This window comes from Prionailurus bengalensis, chromosome C1 (genome assembly GCF_016509475.1).
Source record: "Prionailurus bengalensis isolate Pbe53 chromosome C1, Fcat_Pben_1.1_paternal_pri, whole genome shotgun sequence".
In the NCBI taxonomy this organism is placed as follows: Eukaryota; Metazoa; Chordata; class Mammalia; order Carnivora; family Felidae; genus Prionailurus; species Prionailurus bengalensis.
Genome location: NC_057345.1, coordinates 78,091,561 through 78,119,283, shown reverse-complemented (window position 1 = coordinate 78,119,283; position 27,723 = coordinate 78,091,561). Strand labels below are relative to the sequence as shown.

The 27,723-nt window shown below is 41.7% G+C and overlaps 1 protein-coding gene across 2 annotated transcripts in view; it reads left to right on the top strand.

Moving 5' to 3' along the window:
* TGFBR3 (transforming growth factor beta receptor 3) overlaps window positions 1-27,723 on the top strand; it is a 209,501-nt gene that overhangs the window by 9,539 nt on the left and 172,239 nt on the right. The window contains exons 2-3 of one of the 2 annotated variants that reach the window (XM_043575557.1): window positions 4,258-4,311; window positions 16,440-16,622. In XM_043575557.1, coding sequence (XP_043431492.1) covers window positions 16,562-16,622 — 61 coding nt within the window. In that variant the 5' untranslated portion in view covers window positions 4,258-4,311; window positions 16,440-16,561. The remainder of the gene's footprint in view (window positions 1-4,257; window positions 4,312-16,439; window positions 16,623-27,723) is intronic. The other variant, XM_043575555.1, reaches the window with a different exon arrangement.

Here is a 27,723-nt window from a genome sequence, read left to right as displayed (position 1 = left end):
TTTGGCGACAGAGAGAGACAGAACATGAGCAGGGGAGGGCCAGAGAGAGAGGGAGACACAGAATCGGAAGCAGGCTCCAGGCTCTGAGCTGTCAGCACAGAGCCCGATGTGGGGCTCGAACCCACAGACTGTGAGATCATGACTTGAGCCAAAGTTGGACGCTTAACCAATGAGCCACCCAGGCGCCCCCCCAAAAAAAATTTTTTTTAACGTTTATTTCTTTTTAAGACAGAGAGAGACAGAGCATGAACGGGGGAGGGGCAGAGAGAGAGGGAGACACAGAATCAGAAGCAGGCTCCAGGCTCTGAGCCATCAGCCCAGAGCCCGATGCAGGGCTCGAACTCATGGACCGCGAGATCGTGACCTGAGTTGAAGTCGGATGCTTAACCGACTGAGCCACCCAGGCGCCCCTCCTTTTGCATTTTAAAAGTCACTGCTCTTCCATTATCCTTGGCACAAGATGTCTGGTTATTAATAATGTAGCCTCAGCTGCTTTTTCAAGCCATTTCTCCTACTTCTCCCTAAACCTCTCTCTTCCCATACCAGAGCCTTTATGGATTACAGAGCATGCTGGGTGCTCTCAGGCTCCTTTGCTTTTGTACTTGTCTCTCACCTAGCGTATCTTCCCTTCCTTTCTCTGGTGGTCTCCCGCTTACTCATGCAAGGTCTGTATCTACGTTGTTAGAGTCTGTAGGGAAGCTACACATGGCTCTTCCTGGCAGGTGGTTGGTTGCATCTTCCCTTAATTTATTTTACAGCACTTTTGCTACCTCTGGAGAACTTATTTTCTTTGTCTGCCAGATTGTGGACTTTCCTAGAGCATTATCATGTCTCATCATCTCTGTATCCTGGGAGTGTGGCATGGGCTTGGTATATAATATATATTATCACATTGAATTCTCCAACTCAGTTCCACTTCAGTTAAAGGTTTGGAGAGAGGCAAAGCTTACAGTGGATGTGAACTGTAACCATACAGAAACTGCAAAGGAAATAAACTCAGAATCATAGAGTTTAAGGTTAGAGTGGGGGTTAGAAATAATCCTCTTTAAGTACCTTGAAAGATGAGAACAGGGAGGTTACATGCCCTGCCCAAGATCACACTCTGCCCAAGATCAGACCGCTGGGGAGTAGTGCTTTTTTAAAAATTTCTCTGCAGTATACTCCACCCAACAGCCAAAATGGCCCCGATGAAGCCTAAGTCAGATCCTGTTATTCCTTTGCTTAAAACACTCTAATGTTCCTATCTTAGAGTAAAAGCCAGAATCCTTACAATGATCTGTAAAGCCCCACACAACTAGCCATCACTCCCTTGTCACATCCGTTACCTTTCTGATCTCATTCCTGTGCTCTCTGGTTCACTCACTGTGCTCCAGCTTCCTGGCCTGCTCTCTGTTTCCTAACCATGTCAGACATGCTGTCTCAGGACCTTTGCATGTGCTGTTTCCTTTGCTTGAAATATTTTTCTCTCAGATATCCACAGAGTTCATTTCCTGTAAGTCCTTACCCCAACAAAGAACCAAACCAAAGACCCCAAATATTTCCTTTCCCTCTTCTCTGCTTTGTTTTCTTAGCATTTATCTCTATCTCAGACACAATTTTATATTTTGTTTATAATTTGTCGCCTCTGACTAGAAGGTAAGCTCCATGAGGGCAGGGATTTTGGTATGTTTTGCTCCATATTGAATCCCTGTACCTGGAACAGTGCTGGCATGGAGCAGGCACTTGATAAATATTCGTTAGATGAATAAATGAATGAGAAGATTTTGTGGATTTCTTATATCTCCCGTTAAATGTACACTTAGGCATTTCAAAGGGAAAACTATCAGATCTGTCTAGAAGGAGGAAAATCTGACGTTTAAAATGCCTCATTCAAGACCTGTCATACTAGAACATTGACCTCTTTTTAATTGACTGAAAACAGCAATCGTGGGCTCTCCCCAGCCTTACAAGTGGTTTGGGAAGACTCCCAGTTTACCTCTCACAGGCTTGGGCTTGCTGTGGTTTCTCTCTGCCTGTGATTTGCCCTTTAACCCATTGGGCTGCATAGATGAAAAGTAAACATAGCATTAAAGAAAAGAGCACGGGGAGAGGGTATAGGGCAGAGGAGCAGAATTTCCCTGCGGCCCTGACATCTTCCCTTGGCTCTGGGCCCATCCACAGGGCCACTCACCGACCTTCCTGAGTTGCTTCGGGGTACGCTCTAAGGAATAGTCTGGAGCCGGCTGGGCCAGATGACTCTTGAATTTGCTTTGATGTTCTAATTTCTTTGAAAAGAAAGTTAAGTTTAGGCCAAAGGGACAATGGAGAAAGGTTTTTTTTTTCTTTTTTTTTTTAAATTTTTTAAATTAAATTACCATCTTCATTTTGAAGAGAAGTTTTAACCCTTCTGAGGACAGGATTGCAGTTGAAATTACTGCCTGCTTCTGTCAGTGATGCTAGTGAGGAGTTAAGACTGGTGGGATCTGTTTTATGAAACCAGTGACTTAAATCCAAGGGACAGTAAGTTACAGTTCTGAAGAAGCATTTGATTCTTCAGGGTAGGGGTTATGTTGAACGAAGAGCATAATTTGTATTAGTGTAACAGTGTTGTTAGAGTCATTTGCCTCCTGCCTCTTTTTTTTTTTTTTTTTAAGTTTATTTATTTTTGAGAGAGATCGAGAGTGCAAGTACATGCAGGGAAGGGGCAGAGAGAGGGAGGGAGGGAGAGAGAGAGAAAGAGAGAGAGAATCACAAACAGGCTCTGTACTGTCAGTGAGGAGCCCGTTGTGGGACTCAAACTCACGAACCATGAGATCATGATTCAATAACCATGAGATCACGACCTGAGCTGAAATCAAGAGTCTGAGGATCAACCATCAACTGATCAACCAGACTGAGCCACCCAGGTGCCCTTCCTCCTACTCTTTTTGTGATAACATCATTATGGTTCCTCATCAGGACAGGAAGCCCAGCTAAGGAAGTCAAAGGCTTAGGAGGAAGTTATTGGCCATGTACAAAGCTAACAGCATAATTTAACCCTTGGATTCAAAACTATCAAATTGAGAATAAATTGTCTTGAATGGAGATGTTATCAATGACCTGGTTAAAAATCATCATCACTACCATTTCCTGAACCCTGGGAACATACTAGGTATTAACATAAAGCATTAACACATGCTTTACGAGTTACTAATTTACTTAATTCTAATAACAGCCCCCTTAGGAAAAGAGAATCATTATTTCTATGTTATAGATGAGACTTGGAGGTAAGTTGCTCATAGTTCCACTGCTAGGAAGAGGCAGGGCAGGGATTTGAGGGCCTGGGGCAGGGTTTCCCAACACTTCGCACTACGCTATATGTCATCTCCAACAACACATCAAGCACACGCTTTATATTTACTAACTGCACTGTCTGCGATGCTTTTCTTTCCGATATTGTCATAGCTCTGTCTTGCTCTGTCATAGCCCTGTCCCTGTGCTCAAATGTCGCCTCATCTGAGAGGCCCTCTAAAAAGGTTTCTGGTAACCAGTTCCTATGTGTGTGGGGGGCTGTCTTCCCACACACCACTAATTCTGACACTATTTACTCTCTACCTGGAGAGATAACATTCGATTCCACAGTCCCACAGGACTGCCTTCTGCTTGACGGGTCACAAGCCCAGGCTGCAGGTTGGAGATTCCCACAACCCCTCCTTGGGTTTGATTAACTTGCTAGAGCTGCTCACAGAACTCAGAAAAACATCTTACTAGATTTCTGGTTTATTGTAAAAGGATATAACTCAAGAATAGCGAGACGGGAGTGATACACAGTGCAAGGTGTGGAAAAAGGGCATGGAGCTTCCATGTTCCCTGGGCAAGGCACTCTCCCCAGTCTCCAAACCCCATCCTTTTGGGTTTTTACAGAGGCTTTGTTACAGAGGTATGGTTGATTAAATCTTTGGCGATTGGCAGTTAGTCAACCTCCAGCCCCTCTCTGAAAAAGAACTGAAAGTTTCCACCCTCTAGTGAGCTGTTGGTTCTCCTGGTAAGCAGCCCCCATCCTGAGGTAGGGTCCAGAAGTCACCTCATTAACACAACAAAAGACACCTTTATTCCTGTCATCACTTAGGAAATTCCAAGGATTGTAGGAACTTTGTGCCAGAATCAGGGACTAAGACCGAATGTGTATTTCTGGTTATAAATCACAATATCACAACTTCCGTGACCACCCTAGGTCTAAAATAATATTCCTCCTCTCGGCACTCTCTCTCCTTAACCTGCTTTATTTTTCTTTCATAGGACTTCGATCACTTGACACATTACAAATTTGTTGTCTTTCTCCCCCATGAGAAGGTAAGCTCCGTGAAAACAGTGCCGTGTTTAGTTCATTGCTATGTCCCCAGCTTCCCCAGCACTAGCCTGGCACGTGGTAGGTGCTAATAAATGTTTAGTGAGTGAATGAATGAAGTGAAATAAAACCACCCATTGAGCCTTGCCTCTCTGGTTTCAAAACAAAATAACTTGTCATAGGTCGGATCGAATCATGCCCACTACAGTGCAGGGCCTGGTTGGCATCCAAAGAGGAGGAGCTCCCATTTGTAGTGTTAAGAGAATCAGACAAACCTGGGCTCCAAATCTGGTGCCAGGACTTAGTAGCTGGTGACCCTGGGGCTGTTGAGTGTCTTGAAGCCTCACTTTTCTCACTATAAAGTAGTATTCTTGGGTTGTTGAGAGGATGAAATGAGAAACTGTGAAAAACGCAGTAGGTGCTCAATAGGTGGTAGCTGAGTATTTTGTGGGGTCAGAAGAGGAAAGCAGGGTGTTAGCCTCTACTAGGAAGGGGAACGTGGAATAAAAACATGAACAACCACAGAATAATTACAAAGCAGCATGCGGACAATTCTTGGCTGTGCTACAAACTAGCTGTGTAACGGTGGGCCAGTCACCGAGCCTTTCTAATTCCTGGTTTGCTAATCTGTGAAATTAGAGGGCTGGAGTAGATGTTATCTATTTCTAACATTCTGGGTTGGCTCTGAGTAGAAGATAACACGGAACAAATTATCCACAAAATGTCAAGGAGACTGTGTTCGCAGTGGAATGGGATTAATTAGAATGTTTTTTGGAATGAGGTGAGGGGGATGAGTAGAGTTCTTGGAGTTTTAGGAATAGAGTAAAAATGGCAGTTTTGATAAATTGGGCAGATGTGACAATATTTAGGTTTCGTGTGTGTCTACATTGCTCAGAAAATAACGATTTAAATATATTTTGTTGGGGCGCGTGGGTGGCTCATTCGGTTAAACATCTGACTCTTGATTTTGGCTCAGGTCATGATCTCATGGTTTGTGCGATTGGACCCTGCGAGTGGGGCTCTGCATTGACAGTGTGGAGCCTGCTTGGGATTCTCTCTCTCCCTCTCTCTCTCTACACTTCCCCCTGCTCATGTGCTCTCTCTCAAAATAAACTTAAAAAATATTTTTGTTTATATCAGCTATGTATTAAAAGTAGTTACTATAGTCTTAATATTTTATTTACACTTAGGTTGTCAAATTGAATGTTTTTCTTGGCTAATACTTTCCAGTTTTGTTAAGTCATTCTTGCTAGCCATTACATGACCATGTATTTCAAATTTCCACAAGTGTGTTTGAAGTCTCATTTTATAGGAGGGATTCAGGATTAGTTGTTAGTACATATAATGACAATTATAAGTACGGTATAGAACAAAAGATTTTTTTGTTTAATCTCTTCGTATTAGAGATGAAGAAATTAAAGCCCAGAATGGAGTGGCTTGTCTAAGCTTGTAAAACATGTTGATGCCAGAACTCTTGTCTTTCCTGTTCCTTTGAAGCTGCCTGAGATATAGGTTCTTTCTTATACACAGCTGTTATTTGTCAGTTTATCATTTATTATTGAGAAATGTTTTGATAATTCACCATCTTTCCATCCTTTTAGCTGTAATGTACAGAATTGTGTTTGATACTGGTTACCCATTATGGTACCTTCATTGGATGCCTACTATATGCCAAGTAGGTAGACTACTGCTACTAGCCGGGAGACTGCAGTCCTTCTTTCTAGAGTGAACAGATGTAGGAAAGCCATGCCTGGAAGGAAATGATCACATAAACATCTATCTGCAGAGTTGACTTGAACTACATTCCAGGTGTCTAAGTTCAACTGTGTCTGAGGGAATCATAGGAGGCTTCCTTAAAGAAGTAATGCTTATACACAGAGTTGAGACCTGAAGATGTTAGTAAGTGGCTGTGTTAGGGAGATTACAGAGCATCACTGAGTTCTGACAGGGTTGGAACATTGCTTCTGAAAGCAAGGGCTTGGCCCTTTTGTGGGACTGAATTGAGGCAGGTGTGGCTGGAGCATACAGAGGATGAGGTCAGACTAAATAGGCAACATCCAGCAGTCATGGGAAGGGTTTTGGTCTTTATTCTTGACACCAGTGGGTGACTACTGAAGGATTTTAATTTTTTTTTTTAAATTTTATTTATTTATTTATTTTTTACATTTATTTATTTTTGAGAGACAGAGTGAGACAGAGCACGAGCAGGGGAGAGGCAGAGAGTGGAGACACAGAATCCGAAGCAGGCTCCAGGCTCTGAGCTCTCAGCAAGCACAGAGCCCAGTGCGGGGCTCGAACCCACGAACCGTGTTTCATGACCTCAGCTGAAGTCAGATGCTCAACTGACTGAGCCACCCAGGTGCCCCAGGATTTTAATTTCTAATGTTTCACATGCCTCAGCTGCTGAGGCCTTTCTTTACCAAATAATCAGTTAAATAATTGAAATGTTGTCTATTAAGGGATTACCCCCACTTAAGAGAAATAATGTTTTATTGAAAGTCAGTGGAAAGAAAGAAAAAAATGTGCTAAATTGTAATTAGCAGACTAGAATAGTCTATTGCTGAAGTATTTATTCGGAATTCATTTATTTGCAGAATCCCTGTGAATGTAAATAAACATGAATAAAATATTTTAGTAAATTACTAAATTACAAAATAGTCTAATGGAGGTCTAGTAGATGTAGCTTCCCAAAAGTTTTTTTTAATGGCCTAGTGCTTACTAGGGCCTAAGTGATGTTGACTGGTGTCCTGATACTCAGCTGTGCTGACTTTTGCTGTAATAATTGCAGCTTCGTGATTCAGTAGGCCCTTTTGGTGATAGCTGATTCCTCACTCCAGGCAGCTTGGTTGGTGCCATTGCCAGCATGAGTTCCTCAGCCTCCGGCTAAACCCCTGAAGCTAAATTGGGAATGGTAAGGTAGAATTGAGGAGGGCCCTGTCGCCAGATTCCTGAAACTTACACCAGTGCTGTTGAGGCAGTCAGTCGCTTTAGCACCCTTTTGCAGCAGCTTTGCAGTATTAGGACTATCTTTAGGACTCCTATCTTGTATTGAGTTTGGAGTCATTGTTTTTTGGTAATGGAGGTATTTTTTTGAAATTCTAGATGATGAAGTCTAAAATTAATACAGATTTTTGGTATAAACTATATTATCTCACTACTAGTAGTTTGCTTGGTTTTTTGAAAGTCTAGGAATATTTTAGCCATAAAAAACTTCAGTGACTACTATTTAAAAAAAGTTTTTTTAACATTTATTTTTGAGAGAGAAAGAGCATGAACAGGGGAGGGGCAGAGAGAGAGAGAGAGAGAGAGAGAGAGAGAGAGAAACACAGAATCTGAAGCAGGATCCAGGCTCTGGGCTGTCAGCACAGAGCTGGGCACCCCACATGGGGCTCGAATTCACAGACCGCAAGATCATGACCTTAGCCGAAGTCAGACACTTAACCGCCTGGGCCACTCAGGCGCCCCACATATACATATATTTTTAATGTACTTTGGGCCAGGTATTGTTTTAGGTAACATGCCCATATTCTATCTCACATATTATAATCAGAATGTCAGATAAGGGAGTGGTAGAGGCTGTCCAGTGTAACATGTCTGGGTAAGCCAGGTTTGGAATCCCCAAGTACAGTTCTCTATTAATTAGCTTATAGTTATGAGCAACAGCAATCTTTGAATCCAAAAATATTAAGTGTGAAGGATTGTCCTTGAAATATTGCAAGGGTGGGTGAAAAATCTTTCCTTTGTGAACTTGAATGAAACGTGGTCTTTTACAGCAGTATGAAGTGCATCCCTTTCTGCTGTATTTTGCTTGGGCAGTGAGATCTGTTGTGCTTGGGATAGACAGAGGGGCTTTTAAGGACTGGCTGAAGGTCAGCCTCAAGGTAACTAAGGATTCTGGGGCCAGAGATGTGTTGGTCATACTCTGGGTCAGGAATGAGGGTGGGCCAGGCCCTGGAGGTGCCGGGGAGAGCAGAGTCCAGCGTCTCTGAACATCTTGTAACCTCTGTGCCTCCTGCCTCCCTTCATGTGGGAGTTTTCATGTGGAATTCCTTCCCATGTGTAAGGTAGTTCAAAAGTAATTCTTCTTTTCCTGCCACTGGCAGCCACAGAATGTTGGAACTTTAATCTTAGGCCTCAGGATTCATTCTCTTTGGTAGAGATAGCCTGCTGTGACAAATAATGATAGCTCTCTTGCTGTTACACGTACAGTCTTATTTGATTCTTGCAATGACCCTGTTATGTAGGGAAGGTTATTTTCTTCTAAAAAATGAAGAAACCGAGTCTCCATTCTCATCTAAAACTCTTTTCTTGTGTGATCTGCTTCTAAGAGTCTTTTTTTTTAAAGATTTTATTTTTTTAATGTTTATTTTCGAGAGAGAGAGAGAGAGAGAGAGCATGAGCAGGGGAGGGGCAGAGAGAGGGGAACAGAGGAGTCAAAGTGGGCTCTGCGCAGCAAGCCTGACATGGGGCTTGACCTTATGAACCATGAGATCATGACCTGAGCCAAAGTCAGATGCTCAATCAGCTGAGTCACCCAGGTGCCCCAAGATTTTACTTTTAATAACCTCTGTACCCAACATGGGGCTCAAGCTTACAACCCCAGGATCAAGAGTTGCATGCTTTACCAGATGAGCCAGCCACGAGGCTCTCTGCTCTGAGAGTCTCCATGGATTTTCCGTGCACTCTAGGCTCCTTTCAGTATATTCTCAATAGGGTACTCAAGAAAATGTTTATTTATTTTTATTTTTTTCCTGTTATATTGAGATATAAGTGACATAATGTTGTGTAAGTTTAGGGTGTAAAACATAATGATATGTGTGTATATATAGCAAAATGATCACCACAATAAGTTTACTTAACATCCATCACCTCAGTCACAGATTTTTTTTTCTTGTGATGAGAACTTTTAAGATTTACTCTCTTAGCAACTTGCAAATATGTAATACAGTATTGTTAACATGTAGTCATCATGTTGTATATTACATCCCCAGGACTTAATTGATCTTATAACTGGAAGTTTTTACCTTTTGATCATCTTCCCCCACTTCCTCCACCCCTAACCTCAGGCAACCATCAATCTGTTCTCTGTTTCCGTGAGTTCAGTTTTTAGATTCTACATATAAGTGAGCTCATAGACTGTCATATGAAATGTCTGAGGTATTTCACTTAGCATAATGCCCACAAAGTCCTTCCATGTTGTTGGAAATGCAGCATTTCTTTTCTCTTTCTTTCTTTCTTTCTTTCTTTCTTTCTTTCTTGCTGAATAGTATTCCATTGTGTATATATGCTGCATTTTTTAAAAATCCATTTACCTGTTGATGGACATTTAGGTTGTTTCCAGGGTCTTGGCTATTTTATTTATTATTTTTATTTATTTATTAATTTATAATTTTTTTAATCTTTATTCACTTTTGAGAGACAGAGACAGAGCATGAGTGGGGGAGGGGCACAGAGCGAGGGAAGACACAGAATCTGAAGCAGGCTCCAGGCTCTGAGCTGTCAGCACACACAGCCCGACGCGGGGCTCAAACCCACGAACCGTGAGATCGTGACCTGAGCTGAAGTCGGACACTCAACCGACTGAGCCACCCAGGCGCCCCAAGGGTCTTGGCTATTTTAAATAGTACTGCAGTGGACATAAGGGTGCAGATATTTCTTTAGCACAGTGATTTCATTTCCTTTGGATGTATACCCAGAAGTAGAGTTACTAGATCATATATGGTAGTTCTATTTTTGATTTTTTGAGGAACGTCCATACTGTTTTCCATAATGTCTGTACCAGGGAAATCTTTTTTTAAAATTTTATGCGAGAGACAGAGCGCGAACAGAGGAGAGGGATGGAGGAGAGAGAGAGAGAATCTTAAGCAGGCTCCATGCTCAGTGTGGAGTCCAACGCGTGGCTAGACCTGACCTGAAATCAAGAGTCAGACACTCAACCAACTGAGCCACCCAGGCCTTCCCCCCTGCTTTTTAAAGTAAACTCTATGCCTAACGTGGGACTTGAATTCATGACCCTAAGATTAAGAGTTGCAACCTCTACCCACTGAGCCAGCCAAGCGCCCCTATACAGGGGAAATCTTAACCCAATGGATCATAACTCTTCCCTGCTTAAACCCTTTCTTGAACCTTATTTCTATCTCTCTCTTTTCTTTTTTGGCTTTGCAGCCTCTTTCCCTCCAGTGCCAGGGGCCTTTAATAGTTCCCGTACCTGGAAATCTTTTAAACCTCACTGTTTTAAACCTCTACTTATCCTTCAGGTTGTGGGTACTTTTCCTTTAGAGCTCTTATCATAGCATGTAATTACAAATTTGTGAGCATTTGTGGGTTTATCTCACCAGACTTTAAGCCCATGAGGGCACAGAACGTATCTCGTTCCTTGGCTGTTATATTCCTATTGCCTGACACAGAGTAAGCAATAACTAAAGACCTACTGAAGGAAGAAATAAAGCTCAGGAAATTAAATATCTTACCTAATGTCACAATAGGTGCCACTTCTAAATAAAAGTTCCATGAGGGCAGGATTTTTGGTTCCTTTTTCAGTGCTGTAGCTTTGGCATCTTCAACAGCACCTGGCTCATCGTAGTATTTGTTGAATGTTGATTGCGTTTGAATGTGATTCCAAAGAGTTCTTATCCAAATCCAGAACTTTCCCCCTTTTGCCAAATCTGTCTGAAAATGGGGATTTGGAATTAACCAGTTTCTTTGTATAGTAGAGAAATCTGAGACTTGCTGTTGTGATTCAGTAAGGTGGCTTTGCTTTCTCTGTGTACAGGTCTTAAAGGGCATCCAAATGTCATCAGACAAACAACAGTATCTCTTCTACATCCTGTATACCCCTTTTTATAAGCTGCCAAGCTAGATATTGATGTCATCCATCCTGCCTCTTTTTTTAAATCCCCTGAATAACATGTTGAATAACCATGAGACGAATTCCTTTACCAACTTTTCTTTAACCATTTACAGACTTAGCAGTATATTTTCTCCCCAAAATTCACGTACATGGCCAACCAGAAATATTTTAATGATCCGTTAAAAAGTAATTTCATGTTTAAGGGACCAGAAACTCAGGTGTTATTTTGGTGTTTTTTAAAATTCCACTCAATGGTATTTTTTTTTTTTATTCTACTCAATATATTTCTGTCTTGAAGATCTTCAGATTTGTTGAATATTTTCCTCATTGACCAAAGTCTTAGTGTTAAGATAGGACAATGCACATGTTTGTGCTTCATCTTGCGCTTTGCATTTTCGGAGAGCTTGGGAGTCATACCACATTACCATGGATTCTTTATTTATTATAGTTGCCACCTTTAGTCCTGAAGTCAAGTCGTAGTTTGAGATCCATAATGATTTGTACAGAGGGTATATGTCAGTATGGAAGTCCCAGTGTGTGATGGCAGCCCTGTCAGGCTTCTCCCTCTCTTGGAAAAACTGTTTTCCAACAGAGATTGAGAATTGAGGGGGAGAAAATGGTGTCTTGTTTTTTGTGACAGATCTGGATCTGGGAGGTAGAGCCTGCAATGGGAAGACCTGGTTTCTAGTCTTGAAGCTGCGGTATTATTTTGGTCAAGTGCTGGGCTTGGAGACTGTGTTCCTCTTCATCATTGAAATCATGTTGCTCTCTTCTACCTTAAAAAGCTATGATGTATCTATCTCTAGCATGCTAATTCCTTTAATTGAGAAATAGATCCACTCCAAGTTAATTGTAAGTTCTGATTTTGAATAATCTTGTGGATATAGACAGAGCTATTTGGTCATCAGACAGTGTGGGGCAGCATGCTCTGTTTAATGGCCTCAGAAATAGAGGAACTCTGAAATTAGAAGAATTAGGGGTGCCTGGGTGGCTCAGTTGGTTAAGTATCATACTTTTGATCTCAGCTCAGGTTTTGATCTCAGGGTTATGAGTTCAAACCCCATGTTGGGCTCTGAGCTGGTCATGAAGCCTATTTAAAAAAAAATTAGTAACACATTTGTGTGTGTGTGTGTGTGCATGTTTTAAATCCATTAAACTCTCACTCAGAATTTTTTTCTGCTCATTTGTAGGTACTAAAAGTTCTGGTACCCTTTGAATGGAACACATTACTTTGACATGTGAACAAAATGAGTGGACCCCACATTGTTCTTTCAAGATCGCAGAGTACCTTATTTATATTTCTAAAAGAAGCATTTAGTTCATGAAGTCCAAAGAGATTCAGTGAGTTTAGAAAACCAGGGTGGTGAGTCTGGTCTTTACAAATTGAGTGTGATAGAACCTTACAGAAAAAAGAGGAGTTTTTATTTCCTCAGTTTTATTTCAGATCTACAACTTAAAAAAAATTTTTTTTAATGTTTATTTATTTTTGAGAGAGAAAGCGTGTGTGCAAGAGCATGAGCAGGGGAGGGGCAGAGAGAGAGAGAGAGAGAGACAGAGACAGAGACAGAGACAGAATCTGAAGCAGGCTCCAGGCTCTGAGCTGTCAATACAGAGCCGGATGTGGGGCTTGAACTCACGGACCACGAGATCGTGACCTGAGCCCAAGTTGGATGCTCAACCGACCGAGCCATTCAGGCACCCCTCAGATCTACAATTTTTTAGAAGCCTCAGTCATGCAGCATTGTTCTAGTTGGGGAACTGATCCCTAAACTAGATGTTGATATGTGCAAGTCTTGGCCAAAATTGGAGTTTCACAGAACGGGAATGACACGCTTCCCTTTTTATTCTCCTCTGCCTTAGGATCCTGTCACCACTTTGAGAAGATTAGACAAAAACTCTTTGCAGTTTATTTTCTTTTTGAACAAGTTACATTATGAAGGGACTTTTAAGCTACAAGAAGAAAAGCTCCCTCTTTGTTAGAAGCAGCAGTGTGCAGTTTCAACTTGTCCTGGACTTCCTCGGAGATGTTTTAAGATCCGGTGTAAACTTGCTGTGGTTTGCCTTTGGGCATCAAACTGTTTAGCTTGGCTCTGTTATATCTGTAATTGCTGCATTTTAATAATTGCCCAATATTCTTGTCAGCAATTTGCAGTCTATATTTTTAATAGAACGTTTTGCCTTTCTTTTCCCCAGGTTCATTCAGACCTGGTTTAAGCCCCTGGATTAATTCTCACAGTCCCACAGACCCTCTGCAGCTGTGGGTAGGGGGTGACACATGCTCATTAAATATTCCCACAAGCCTTGTGCTGGTTATAGTTTATGTGCTCCATAAAAACCCTCTGGGAAGCCATCTTCTCCTCAGATCTCCTTACAGGCTTTGCTTTACAAAAATTGCCCTTAGCATTTGCTCAAATAACATATTCTTCTGGAGAGAGTTTTCCTTATCAATCCATTCAGGAAATTTAATTTTTTGAAGGGAAAAAATAGGGACAAATTCTTTGCTGTCATTGACTTTTTAAGTTCACGGAGGAGACTTCCATTTCATCTGAGGTGAATGTGGAATTATGGTGACAGCAGTGTTGGATTCAGGGGATGATTGAAGTCAATTTCATGGCTTCCAAAATTACCTAATTTAGTCAGTTTTGAGACAGACCATTGTGTCACAATGACTTGTGCCTCTACTTGACTGGCAATTTTGTTCTTTTAGTGATTCTATTCTTTAGCTTCTCTCCTTTTTGTATCTGTTAAAGTGTTCATTTTTCAGTAAATGAAAGATTGAACTGGTTTTTACAGTAGCTAAGGATTATATTAATAACCACACCCGAATTTTTCCACTGTATCGAGGTATAAAAATCCCTCAAAAGTAATGCACAGGTAGCATTTATTGATTGCTTATTATGTGCTCTGCGCTGTTCTAAGCTTTACACACACACACACACACACACACACACACACACACACACACAATCCTCACAATATCCCATATGATAGGTTTATGCATGCAGAATAATCTACCCAACATAACCCATTTGGTAGGTGACAGAGTAAATTCATACCTAGGCAGGCTTTTAACGGTTACCATAATCCATGTTCTATTTATACTGGGCTTTTAATCACTGTCTCTCTCTCTTTTTTTTTTTTTTTTTACGTTTATTCGTTTATTTTTGAGAGAGAAAGCACAAGAAGGGGAGGGGCAGAGAGAGAGGCAGAGAGAGAGAGAGAATCCCAAGCAGGCTTCGCACTGTCAGCCCAGAGCTCGATGTGGGGTTCCATTTTAAGAACCCTGAGATTATGACCCGAGCCAAAATCAGGAGTTGGACGCTTAACCGACTGAGCCATCCAGGTGCCTCTTTGTAATCACAATATTACATCAAAATTGAACAACTGTACCTCCTGCATATATAACAGTTTAGTTTCAAGGCATACATAATTCTTTTTGATATTAGGACCTTATTGTTATTATTTCTGGATAGGTAATACCTGCAATACCCCAATGGTACAAAACTCAAATGAGAATCAGTAAAAAGGCTCCTGTGCTCTCCCACCTCTGTCCCCAATCGACCTCTTTCCCTCCTTCTCACAGGCAGTTAGTTTACTACTGAAAAGAGCCATTTTAAATATCTTTTCTTGAACACTTGATTCCATGAACTAAGATCACTTAATTAGAAACTCATTTTGCCATTATCTTTTTATATTTTTGTACTGTATCTACAAGTACCCAAACTGGCTTTGTCTGTGAAGTTAGCAAGCCGGTTCTGTAGATAGTATTTCCTGCGTGAGGGTAACAAAGCTGTAGTCCCCAGATATTCGAATTGGTTCCTGAAAACTCCATGATCTTATCTGCTCAGCACCTAGATCAGGCAGGGTCTTTGTGCTTTTAGCCATGCCCTTACACAGTGCCTGGAACATAGTAGGTGCTCAATAAATGCTTGTTGAATCGAACAACTTCTGTGGGTTGTGCCAGGATATAGGGCTGGAGAATATATTTGGTGCTTCTAAATGAGGTAATCTTTAGGGCCATAGGAGGGATATTCAAGTTAAACAAACCACCATAAAACTTGTTATTCAAGGCTCTGGTTAGCATAAGGTTAGAAAGGACCTCTGGATCCTCTGGTCCAGTAATCAGAGAGAGAGTCTCAGATGGGATTGAGAGACAGGGAAGACTTTCCTCCTATTAAAATGTCAGACAGTTGACATGAGAATCTCTCCTTTTGATGGTTCTTTTTTTTTGTATCTTAATTTGATGTATCTTAATGTATCTTAATTTGATGCTTGTAATGACTCTGTCATTATAACAATAGATTGAGTCTCTGATCAGAGTTCTTTGTATTTCCTTGTTGACACTAGGAAATTAATATATCAAGTGTCATTGATTACTTTAGTGTCACAGCATAACTGATAATATTCTATTGTAGATGCACCTTGATTTTCTTCTGTATTCCTGAAAATATTATATAAAACCAAAGGTTTAAAGTGTCTGGGGTACCTGGCTGGCTCAGTCAGTGGAGTGTACAACTCTTGATCTCAGCGTTGCAGGTTTGAGCCCCATGTTGGGTGGAGAGATTACTTAAAAAAAAAAAAAAAGGGTCAAAAATAAGCATTTCTTTATAAAAGTATTTGCTTTAAAAATCTTTATTAGGTAATTAGCACCCCCCACTTCAGCTTCCTGGAGTGCTGTCTAAGCATGTTTTAAGATAAATTTATCTTACACCCTTTAGAAATTCTTTTGTTATTATTTATTTATTTATTTAAAAACATTTTTTTAATGTTTGTTTATTTTTGAAGGAAAGAGAGACAGAACCTGAGCAGGGGGAGGGGCGGAGAGAGAGGGAGACACAGAATCCAAAATGGGCTCCAGGCTCTGAGCTGTCAGCAGCAGAACCCAGCGAGGGGCTGGAACTCACAAACCGCGAGATCATGACCTGAGCTGAAGTCGGTCGCTTAACCGACTGAGCCACCCAGGTGCCCCAGATGCTTTTTTTTTTTTTAATGTTTATTTATTTATTTTGAGAGAGAGAACAAGAGAGAGCATGCACATGCCCAGGAGGGGCAGAGAGAGAGAGAGAGAGAGAGAGAGGAAAGAGGGAGAGAAAATCCCAATTGACTCGGGGCTTAATCCCACAAACTGTGAGATCATTACCTGAGCTGAAATCAAGAGTCAGACACTCAACCGACTGAGCCACCCAGGCACTCTTAGAAATTGCTCATTTCACTTTAATGTGTGTTTTTGAAAAGGTGTTTCTGCGTTTAAGTTTTCTTCTTGAAATATGTTTATTTTTACAGGCAATTTGAAAATTGGAAAGAAGGATTTTTTAAGGCCACTTCTGATTTGCAAAGGCTGTCTACAATCTGAAGAAGTCTCGGCTGAGGGTGACCAAGTGGGGCACGCTTCTGGAGAAATCAAAATGGCTTCTTACTATGTGATCGCCATGTTATCCTTGCTGAGTTCCTGTGTAGCCACTGCCGGTGAGTTGTATAATATAGGTTGCAGACTCATTATATTCTTCTGGGTATATTTTTCCTCAGCCTCTTCAGTTTGGAAAAATTTAGGAAATGTGATGCTTATGCAAAACGTATTTATGTTCTTCGAGGAAATAAAATATTTGACCACAGATTACATAGTATGTTTGCCTGTGTTACATTTACTAGACTGGTGCTAGACATTCTCATGTTGGTGATGTAGATACCTAACTAACCATCAGTGGTGACATAGGTAGAGAACAAATATGCTAATGTTTAAACCTGCTTCATTTTGTTACATGCATAGATTACATTTCTTTTCTTGTCCTAAATTAAAATTTCAAGAAAGCTTTTTTCTTTATCATAAAATAAATAGATCTTGTAGATAGAGGTGACATTCCATCTCTGCAGAGATGCTTAGGAGGTTATTAATTTTGTCTATTCAGATATTTTAATGTGTAACTTTAGGAAAAGTACAGAACTGTGCTTCCTGGAGGCCATCAGAGTATGAGATTGGAGATAAGAAGAAACAAAAGATTTGGTGGGAACATTGTAGCTTCAGTAAGAGTATTAGATCCCCCATGCCAACATCTTAGCGTTCCCAGTCAGGGTTACTTAACAAATTTGGAAGCTTAATTTGCCCTATTTTGTGGTAATTTGCTTTGTGTCTGTTCTATAATGAGCTACATGAAAGAGTTTGTTGGACCAGTTCTGTGAAGTGGCTGGTCTCCACAGGAGTGCATGCATTAACTTGGAAAATGATTAGCCTCTTGGTTTTGGCTATTGAATTCACCTACAGATGAGATGATAGTGATCATAATAATAACCATTTATTGAGTGTGCACTACAGCCAGGCACAGGGCTAAACAGTTACAGGATATAACAGTGAATAAGGATGTTATTTCATGAGCTCTCTTAATCACAACTCTAAGGTAGGTAGGATTATTTTGTCCCATTTTACAGTTGATGAAATGAGGTATGGAGTGATTAAATAATGTGCACAGCGTCGTGCTGCTGGGGAGTGGAGGAGCCAGGTTTTACCTCTATGCTCTTATCCTCTGTGCTCCACTGAAGAAGCCAGTAAGAAGCTGTTAAGGCTCCAGTAGATTCAGACCAGGAGTCATTTGGAGGCACGGGCTGAGTGAAAGTCAGTTTGTAGAACTTGGTTTATGGGATTGGACGGCAGACTGTCGCTCTTGTTGCAAATACCTTGGGAGAAAGTCACTAGTTTTTTTGTTTTGTTTTTTAAGTGATGGTGTGAATTTGAACTGCCCACTCTCTGTCAGCAGTTTCATCTTGCCTCATGATTGAAGAGTTATTTGTCTTTTAGCCTCTATGTCAAAATTGATCTTAATTAAAATTTAATTGAAAAGTAGTAGCAAGAGAGAGGGAGCGAGGGAGAGAGAGATGGCTTGATTGAAAATGTGCCTTTAAAAAAAAAAGTGTTGTTTTGATGACAAGACGTATAATCATACCTGGTGGGTTTGAGGCAGAATTTTCTGCTTTCACTGATGCCTGGGACAGACTGAAAAACATAACTGAAGAAGATACTTCATGGGAAAGTGGTGAGTTTGATGACTCTGTATAACCTTGATGTATTAGATAATGAATCCGTTTTGGTTAAGACCTTCCTTTTTCTTCCAGGCCATCGGTAAAATATTTTTTTGAATTGTATACATAATCAAAATTTTGCTGAGAATTACAGTAAAATTGAAGGTATAGTAGAGTTACAAATTTTGTAGCAACCTGAAGCAAGTGATTAATGGTAGAGGTAGAGATACCTTTTTTTAATGCTAAATTTTTATTGAAATACAGTTTACATAGAGAAATGTACACATGAAGTATGTCGCTCAGTATATTTTCACAGACTGAACACAACTATGTGAGTAGCATTAGAGATGCCTTTTTGAACAAACTATTGCCTAAACGAACGAATAAGAAGGAAGAAATGTTTTGTATATACTGATAGCCAGTAAATCACATATTCACTGAGTCCTTCTGAGTGCAAAGCACAGTACTAGTCACTTAGGGTCATACAAAGGAATGTTAAGATTCATCCCTTCCTTTGAATCATTTGTACTTTAGTTAGGTATATAAAATAAAACCATATAACAAAATAATCAGTATATGGTGAATACCAAATAAAAGCCAAAAGACCTCAGAGAGGTCAGAAGGGGAAGCCCTGGTGGATTGGGGCAGCTAGGGAGAGCTTTGTGGATGTGCGGATGTGCTCCATCTTTTTTTTGTTTTTTGTTTTTTGAGAGAAAGGGAGAGAGTGTGTGCATGCGTGAACGTGCAGGAGAAGGACAGAGAAAATCTTTTTTTTTTTTTTAATTTTTTTTTTTCAACGTTTATTTATTTTTGGGACAGAGAGAGACAGAGCATGAACGGGGGAGGGGCAGAGAGAGAGGGAGACACAGAATCGGAAGCAGGCTCCAGGCTCTGAGCCGTCAGCCCAGAGCCTGATGCGGGGCTCGAACTCACGGACCGCGAGATCGTGACCTGGCTGAAGTCGGACGCTTAACCGACTGCGCCACCCAGGCGCCCCGAGAAAATCTTTTTTAAAAATGTTTTTTATTTTTTATTTTTGAGAGAGGGCACAAGTGGGGGAGGGGCAGAGAGAAAGGGGGACAGAGGATCTGAAACGGGCTCTGTGCAGACAGCAGTGAGCCCAAAGTAGGGCTGGAACTCAGAACTATGAAATCACAGGATCGTGACCTGAGCTGAAGTCGGACACTCAACTGACTGAGCCACTGAGGTGCCCCAAGAGAGAGAATTTAAAGCTGGCTCCATATCCAGCATGGAGCCTGACCCAGAATTTGATCTCATGACCATGAGATCATGACCTGAGCCAAAACCAAGAGTCGGACGCTTAGGGACTCCTGGGTGGCTCAGTCAGTTAAGCATCCGACTCTTATTTTGGTTCGGGTCAGGATCTTACAGTTCCTGAGATCAAGCTCTGCATCACGTTCTGGGCTGACAAGGTGGAACCTGCTTGGGATTCTTTCTCTTTCTCTCTCTCAAAATAAATAAATAAACATTAAAAAAGAAAAAAAGAGTTGGACATTTAACTGAGTCACCCAGGTGCCCTGATGTGCTCGATCTAGAACTCTGTTTTGAAGGCCAGTCAGAATCTAAAAAGACAAAGGCACGGGGTTGACCAGATGGGGGGAACCATGCCTAGCATGATACATGGCATGTAAGAGCTCGATGTGTTTTTAAAGGGTGGATGACCTGGAGAAGTGATACGGGAACATAGCAGGAGGTCTGTTTGGAAGGAGGGATGGGAGTAGATTGTGGAGGGCCTTAAATGTCAGAGCGAGGCTTGTGGTTTTCATTTTGAGGTTTGGATTCTGTCTTTTTCCATTCCCATGTAGCCAGAGATATATACTGTTTAATCTTAGAATTCAAACTGTGGCTTCAGAAAGTGAGGCTGAGAATATGGTTTCATTAGCTTCAAAGACAAAACTGATTAGCATATAGGCCAATAATTTATCAAGGGCTTGCTTTCTGCTAGCTAATTTCTTTTGTCTTTATAAGAAACCCTATGAAGTGGGTGTTAGTATTATCGTAATTTGCATTTTACTAATGAGGAAACTGAGACTCAATTTGGTTAGTAATTGTATGAAGACCCATAACTAATAAGTGACCAAACTGGGACTTGAACTGAACTCGGGCAGTTTGCTCTAGAATCTAGCCCATCCAATATTCCACTGGTACCTCTGTGTAGGAGCCACCAATGAGTCATCCTGGGACAAGATTAAACTCCTTTCACCTTAGAAGAGATATCTAAATCATCGGAATGGAAGGACCCTCAAATAATGGGTCATCTTTATTTGTGTTCTTATTTCACTGACATGACTGTGAAGGTCTATTGTAGGGTTCTTAGTAGTGAAAGAGATAGTTAACCAGGGAGGGCAGAGAACAGCACAACACATAAAATGAACTCAAGTCAGGATACTAGGCCTGTTCTAGCTCCATAGACTAGCCTGGGCCTTTAGTGAAAGCCTTTCCTTCTCTGCTGTGTTTGAGGGTGAAGGAGGCAAGGAAGGGCCAGCAAGCCGCATCCTAGGGTTAGAGATTGCTTTGACAAAACTCATATTCTCCCCTCTCTTTTTCCTGGGTCATCTTACAGCACTGTGGGTAGGGAGGGCCTTGCTCTTGGTGAACAAGAGCTGTGTGAGGACCATTAAGCTTCCTGGTTAGAAATTATCTTAGGTTTTTGCACCTTGTCTTAGATTCTGCAGTCTCTCTAAGAAAGGTGGAAAGTTAAAAACATAAATGCTTGCTCCTGTGGGCTTAAGGCTAAGTTTTCAGTTTAAGAATTGTTCGACTACACATCTTTTGAAAATAATTAATTTCTCTCTCCGAGGCTTGCCAGAGTTAGATAGGGCTATGTTTCCAGGAGCCTTAATAATGAGAAAAAGAGGCACACGGAATTCAAGGAAATCAGTTTGGTTGGAAGGCATGGACTTGCCTGCAGTCCCCTGGCCCTCGTGCCAGGTCCTAGGGCACTGCTGCCATGAGCTCTGTAGACACCCTCCTCGCCTCAGTGCCAGCAGCATGTTGGTGGGACGGCTGTTTCCCTCTTTCCATTGTTGCCATTCTGTGCCTAGATGCATCTTTTTGGAGGCTTGTCCATGATCTGCTCACACATTTCTACTGAGCAAACATTTCTTTGCATCTCTACTGAGTGTACCTGGAGCTCCAGGTATAGTCCACAGGACAATAGAGATGCTTTTATTTGGAGCTGTTTTCCTGCTACTACTTTTTTTTTTTTTTTTTGAGACAGAGTGATTGAGTGCAAGCAAGGGAGGGACAGAGAGGAGGAGAGAGAATCCTAAGCAGGCTCCTCATCGGGCTCTGCCCGATGGCAGGCTCAAACTCACGAACTGTGAGATCATGGCCTGAGCTGAAACTAAGAGTTGGACTCTTAACTGACTGAGCCACCCAGGCACACCTGGAGCTATTTTCCTAAGAAAGCTCTGAACTCTTTGTGTCCATGGGACAGCAAGCAGAGAGATTAACTGGTTAATACTTAGTTTGGAATGGGACCAGCTGGCAGCCTTGTGGGGAGGCTAAACTATTGGTAATGTCATTTTATATTTATAGTTTTCAAATGCTCTTCCACATACTATTTCATTTGATTCTCGTAGTCCCTGGGGTAGGCAGGTATTGTTTTCTTTATTTCCAGAATAGGGATTATGGGACTCAGAGAAAGTAATTTAAAAGATGGTTTGATTCTTGGTCAGACCAGAATACAACACTCTTCTGTAGACAAGCTGCACCCAACAAGTCTTCTGGTCTTTATATGGCAGTACACCCCTTAGCACCTCTTGAAACGGTGCTAGCTGGGCACTCTGCTTGGCGCTCTACACCTGTTGTTCATCGGATCCTTACAGAAGAAAAATGTAATATATAATGAGAGACAAATCAGTTAAAAAAATTTTTTTTAAGTTTATTCATTTTTGAGAGTAAGAGAGACAGAGCATGAGTGGGTGAGGGGCAGAGAGTGAGGGAGACAGAATCCAAAGCAGAGTCCAGGCTCAGAGCTGTCAACACGGAGCCTGACATGGGGCTTAAACCCGCGAACCGCAACATCATGACCTGAGCCAAGGTCAGAGGTTTAACCAGCTGAGGCACCCAGGTGCCCCAAGACACAAATCAATTTCTTTTTTTTTTTTTTTTTTAATTTTTTTTTTTTTCTTCAACGTTTATTTTTATTTTTGGGACAGAGAGAGACAGAGCATGAACGGGGGAGGGGCAGAGAGAGAGGGAGACACAGAATCGGAAACAGGCTCCAGGCTCTGAGCCATCAGCCCAGAGCCCGACGCGGGGCTCAAACTCACGGACCGCGAGATCGTGACCTGGCTGAAGTCGGATGCTTAACCGACTGTGCCACCCAGGCGCCCCCACAAATCAATTTCAATAAAAGTTAAAGTGGTCATTTTTATGCAGTCATACCAGTAGTAGCTGGCAGAGAGGCATCAACTCCAGAGTTCATGCTCTTTCCATTATGCTGTCCAGGAGGAGCAGCCATGCTTTCTCCTGGACTTGCGATGAATGCCCAAGGACTACAGAGGTGGCTCTTCCACAGTTTTCTCCTCTCTGCCACCTGTGTGATCAGAGGCTGCAGCTCATAATGAAAGGACGATGGGGAGAGTGCCAGTGGGGGCGGCCACCAGAGCATATAGAGGGCAGAGGAGGGATAGACTTAAAGATCCAAAGCAAACCTGGCAAAGCCTTCTCTTGCTGATACTACGTCTCTGGACCCAGCTAGTTGATTTGGTCTGTGATTATTCTTGTTTTCGGGTTGTTATTATAACCACTTTTGAGTTTAATTCCTCTTTTGGATATCTAGGGAAAAAGATGTCAATTGTGATGCCAGCTTTCACCATGGTATGAACTTTCTATTTATCTTAAAGAGTAAAGAACTGTAATTAAAAGACCCAGAGTGGAGAGAGTGACCTGTGTTTTATGTTGTGTTCTTTTTGGGGGTACCATGCCCACCCAAGCATGATGAGGTCCCCCCTGCTCCATGTTTTTGCACAGAAATGGTAAACGAACATGCATGTGCACGCACACACATGAAGCTGCAACACTTAGCAGTAGTCAAGTAAACGATGGATTTGTTTCCCAAAGATTCCCTTACCCTGAATCTACTAGGGTGTGTGTGTTGGGGAGGGTGGGCAGGGTGGAATATGACATGATGTGCAATAAAACTTTTTTTTTTTTTCATTTGCGAAGATGGTTTACCAGCAGATAGTTGGGTAACTAGCTATGCATAGACTAAGAAAAATGTTCACCAGGAACACGAGTAAAATTGTACATAGGCTTGATGTCAGACAAGTGAATAGAACAAGGTTTCTCCCTACTTTGCATCCTTACCTTAAACTGTATAACTACTATGCTGCTTTATGGATTCTTGATTTATTGGGGTTATTTTAGGTCACTGGCAGTGGTCTGTTTTATAAACACTGATCAACATTTCCACCAGCACAGAGCTATCTGTATGTACCCACACAGCTGTTTGATTGCTCAGAGCCTACACTTTCACACACTGTGGATGTAGGAAATGAGGCTTTCTCAGCTTGTTTGCTTTGATAACTAATCTTTCATGCTCTGGGGCTACCTTGAATCATTGCTAGAGCTCTGAGCTCCGAGTGCTGGTTTTGGAAGCATTGTAGGATCAGGGAGTGTTCCGGGAAGGATTCCAACATGAGGCCTTCATTTAAGATGGCCCTGCACATGGGCATTGAGGTATTGAGGTGCTTGGCCCTCCTGGAAGATTGGCCTGGACTGCACGGCATCCCTGTGAGCTGCTGCTTGCTGACTTACGCTTTTTTTTTTTTTTTTTAAACTATTCTCTGCCAGAGTGGCCTAAAAAAAAAAAGATTTATTCTGAAGTCCAGTATAGTCACATTTTTGTTCTCTGAGAGGACACTGTAAATCAGGCAGAATTCTAGAGGGCTTAAAAAATGCACTTGTTCTCAGAATGTTCCTTCCAGGGACCAGGCAGCAGGTGCTCTGGGGACTGAGGGCCAGCTATTCTCCTACCCTATCCTGCCAACTCATAGCAATCTTACCAAAAAAAAAAAAAAAAAAAAAAAAAGAAAGAAAGAAACAAACCCAAAACCCAAAAAACCTAGAGTGGAGTATGGAAAATCTTAATGCCTTCGAAGGAAAATTGATTTTTCTTTTTAAGTTATTCTCTGTGTTGGCAGTGAAGGGAACTTTATAGTGAGAAGTCGTAGTTATGGCAGAAGGAAAGAGTTCCAGTGTAACTGCTTTAAGTTCTTTGCATTGCTTCCCTTTGTCCTCATATGCTTGGATGAGTTAGTCCTAGTCTAGATGATAGACTAGAACTGTCAGGAGGAACAGCTCCCTTCCTGCTCTTCTGCCCCATCCAGGAGGATGCTAGGGTAGCCCTGCCTCCGGCCTCTGGGGAGAGCAGAGCACCAGCTTCCAGAGTTGCACCTGGACTGTTGTTTCCATCGGTGACGCACTGAGCTGCTGTAGCACTTTGCTGTGCAAGTTTTCCCAGTGTGATGCATCTGTGTGTGCACTCTTGTTGCCGCATGGTGAAGCACAATGCCGCATAGCTCCCACCTGCCCCTTTCTTTTGAATGAGAGGAGAGCACCATTGATCGTTTCACCTTTTTTTTTTTTTTAATTTAAATTTAAATTTATTTTTAAACGTATCTCTACCTCAGACATAGGGCTCAAACCCATGACCGTGAGATCAAGAGTCAGACGCTCCACTGACTGAGCCAGCCTGGCACCCCTCATTTCACCTTTTCAGTCATCTTTTAAATAACTGCTGTGTTTGGATAAGGACATGTAGTCTGGTCAGTAAACTTGACCTGCCTAACCAAGCCTCATGTACTTTGCTAGCTTCTGAGGCACAGAAAGGGGAGAAGTTGGGTAGTGCCACAATGACTTTTTTCTACCTCGTAACATGGTTGTTTCTTAAAGAGTTAACTGATTTATTCAACAGGCATCTATTGAGCATTCTAGACACTATTCCAGGTGTGGGAGGTATAGCAGTGAACAAAATAGACAACAGTTGTTGTCCTTCGGAAGCTTACATTCTAGTGAGGAGAGACTGACCAGGAACAAAAGAATTATGCATAGGTTAGCAGGTTCAGTGGAGAAAAAGCAAAGGGGCTAGGGATTGTTAGTAAGGGACTACAGTTTAAAGTAAGGTGGATAGGGGCACGTGGCTGGCTCAGTCAGAAGAGCATGTGACTCTTGATCTTGGGGGTCGTGAGTTTGAGTCCCACATTGGATGTAGCTATTGTTAAGAAAATAAACTTAAAAAATAAAGAAAGGTAGATAGGGAGCACCTCACTGGAAAGAGGACTTGAATAAAATTTTTGCAGAAGGTAAGCTAAGTGGCTATCTCAGGGGAAGGAGCCTTCTAGGTAGAAGGGAAAGCAAGTGCAAAGGTCCTGATGTGGCAGTTTGCCTGATGTGCTCAAGCAGAGAAGTAAGCAGGCCAGGCAGCTGCTAGAATGGAGAATCCAAGAGTTCACTGGGGGCAGGTGCAGGGCTGTGTATGCACCCTTGTTGTCCTTGTAAAGTCTTTTTTTTTTTTTTTAAATGTATATTTATTTTGAGAGAGAGAGTGTGAGCACAGACGTGTGGCAGGGAGAGAGGGAGAGAGATTTCCAAACAGGCTCCTGGCTGTCAGCACAGAGCCCGACGAGGGGCTCGATCTCATGACCCTGAGATCATGACCTGAGCCGAAGCCAAGAGTTGGATGGTTAACTGACTGAGCCAACCAGGCGCTCCCATTGTAAAGTTTTTACTCTGAGTGAGACAGAACCACAGCATTTGAGCAGCAGAATGATACGATCTGGAGGATGTTTTAACAGGATCCTGTGGCTACTGTGTTGAGAATAAACTGTTGGGTGAAGGTACATTTGGGGATTACTGATTGATGGCTATTAGGATATTTGAGCAAGAGTTTGACGGGGGCCAGGATCAGATTTTAGAAGAGAAGACCCTTGGGAGTGATATGCTTATGAAATTAAGAATGATTTTGTGATTTTTAGTTTTACTTTTTTCAAAGTTTATTTTGAGAGAGAGAGAGGAAGCATGAGGGAAGGAGGGGCAGAGAGAGAGAGGGAGAGGGACAATCCCAAACACTGTAAGCGCAGAGCCCAGTGTGGGGCTCAAACTCACAAACCGTGAGATCATGACTTGTGCTGAAACCAAGAGTTGGACCGTTAACGGACTGAGCCACCCAGGCGCCCCTGATTTTGTGATTTTAATGTGTTTCTTTGGGGGAAAAAAAGGATAAAGACTTGTATCTCATATCAGTGGAATACTATGCTATAACCTATTAGTAAAAGTAATTACTTCTGCATAACAGTAAAAGCTGTATCTTAAACCATCTAAAGAAAATCTCTTTGCATTGTGAATGACTGTTCTTGAATATTCACGGTCTCAAAAGCCTGGACCTTCTCTTCCCAATTTACTGACTCTCCTGATTGCCACGTCTCGTTCTTTTCATTCCCCATGTGGTCTTAATTTCAGGATTATGGATTTTGAGGATCTTACCACTTTTTGCAGAAGTGCTTCTCATAACAAAACTAGTGTTTGAGGTAAATACAGTTGTGCCCATCTTTATATAGTAAATGAATGTGTGTAAAGTGATTTTTATAGATTAAGCTGTATTAAGCTTAAGGTTGATTTAGCAGGTTTTTTCCTGTGAAGAAAATAATCACTTTAAAATATGTTTTATAATATGGATATTTATAGTGGTTTTGCCTGAGAGTGGGGTATACCCCCCTTGCTTTTGGAGTTGGAAATTCTAAACAGACCAACATTAGAACAGTTCTTTCTAAACTTTGATGTGCATACAAATCCTCTGAGGTCCTTGTTAACATACAGATTCTGCGTTAGTTCTTTTTTTTTTAATTAAAAAAATTTTTTTAACATTTATTTGTTTATTTATATTATTATTTTTTTAATATTCTTTTAATGTTTATTTACTTTTGAGACAGAGAGAGACAGAGCATGAATGGGGGAGGGTCAGAGAGAGGGAGACAGAATCTGAAACAGGCTCCAGGCTCTGAGCTGTCAGCACAGAGCCCGACGCGGGGCTTGAACTCACGGACCGTGAGACCATGACCTGAGCCGAAGTCGGACGCTTAACCAACTGAGCCGCCCAGGCGCCCCACCATTTATTTATTTTTGATAGAGACAGAGTGTGAGCGGGGGAGGGGCAGAGAGAGAAGGAGACACAGAATCCAAAGTAGGCTCCAGGCTCTGAGCAAGCTGTCAGCACAGAACCCGATGCAGGGCTTGAACCCATGAACCGTGACATCATGATCTGAGCCGAAGTCAGACTAACCAACCGAGCCACCCAGGTGCCCCTGCTTTAGTAGTTCTTGATGGGTCACAGACTATACGTTTTTAACAGGTCCATATGATGTTGATGCTGCTGGTCTGTGGACCACATTTGAATGCATAGGTCATCTATTTTCTGAGTGGACTAATTGTAACAGAACCTGTAAACACTTTCTAGAAAATTCTAACTCGTAAATGGAAGTTTGGTGTTAGCTTGCTTTTGAAATAGCTACCTTTAAAACCTTTCAGT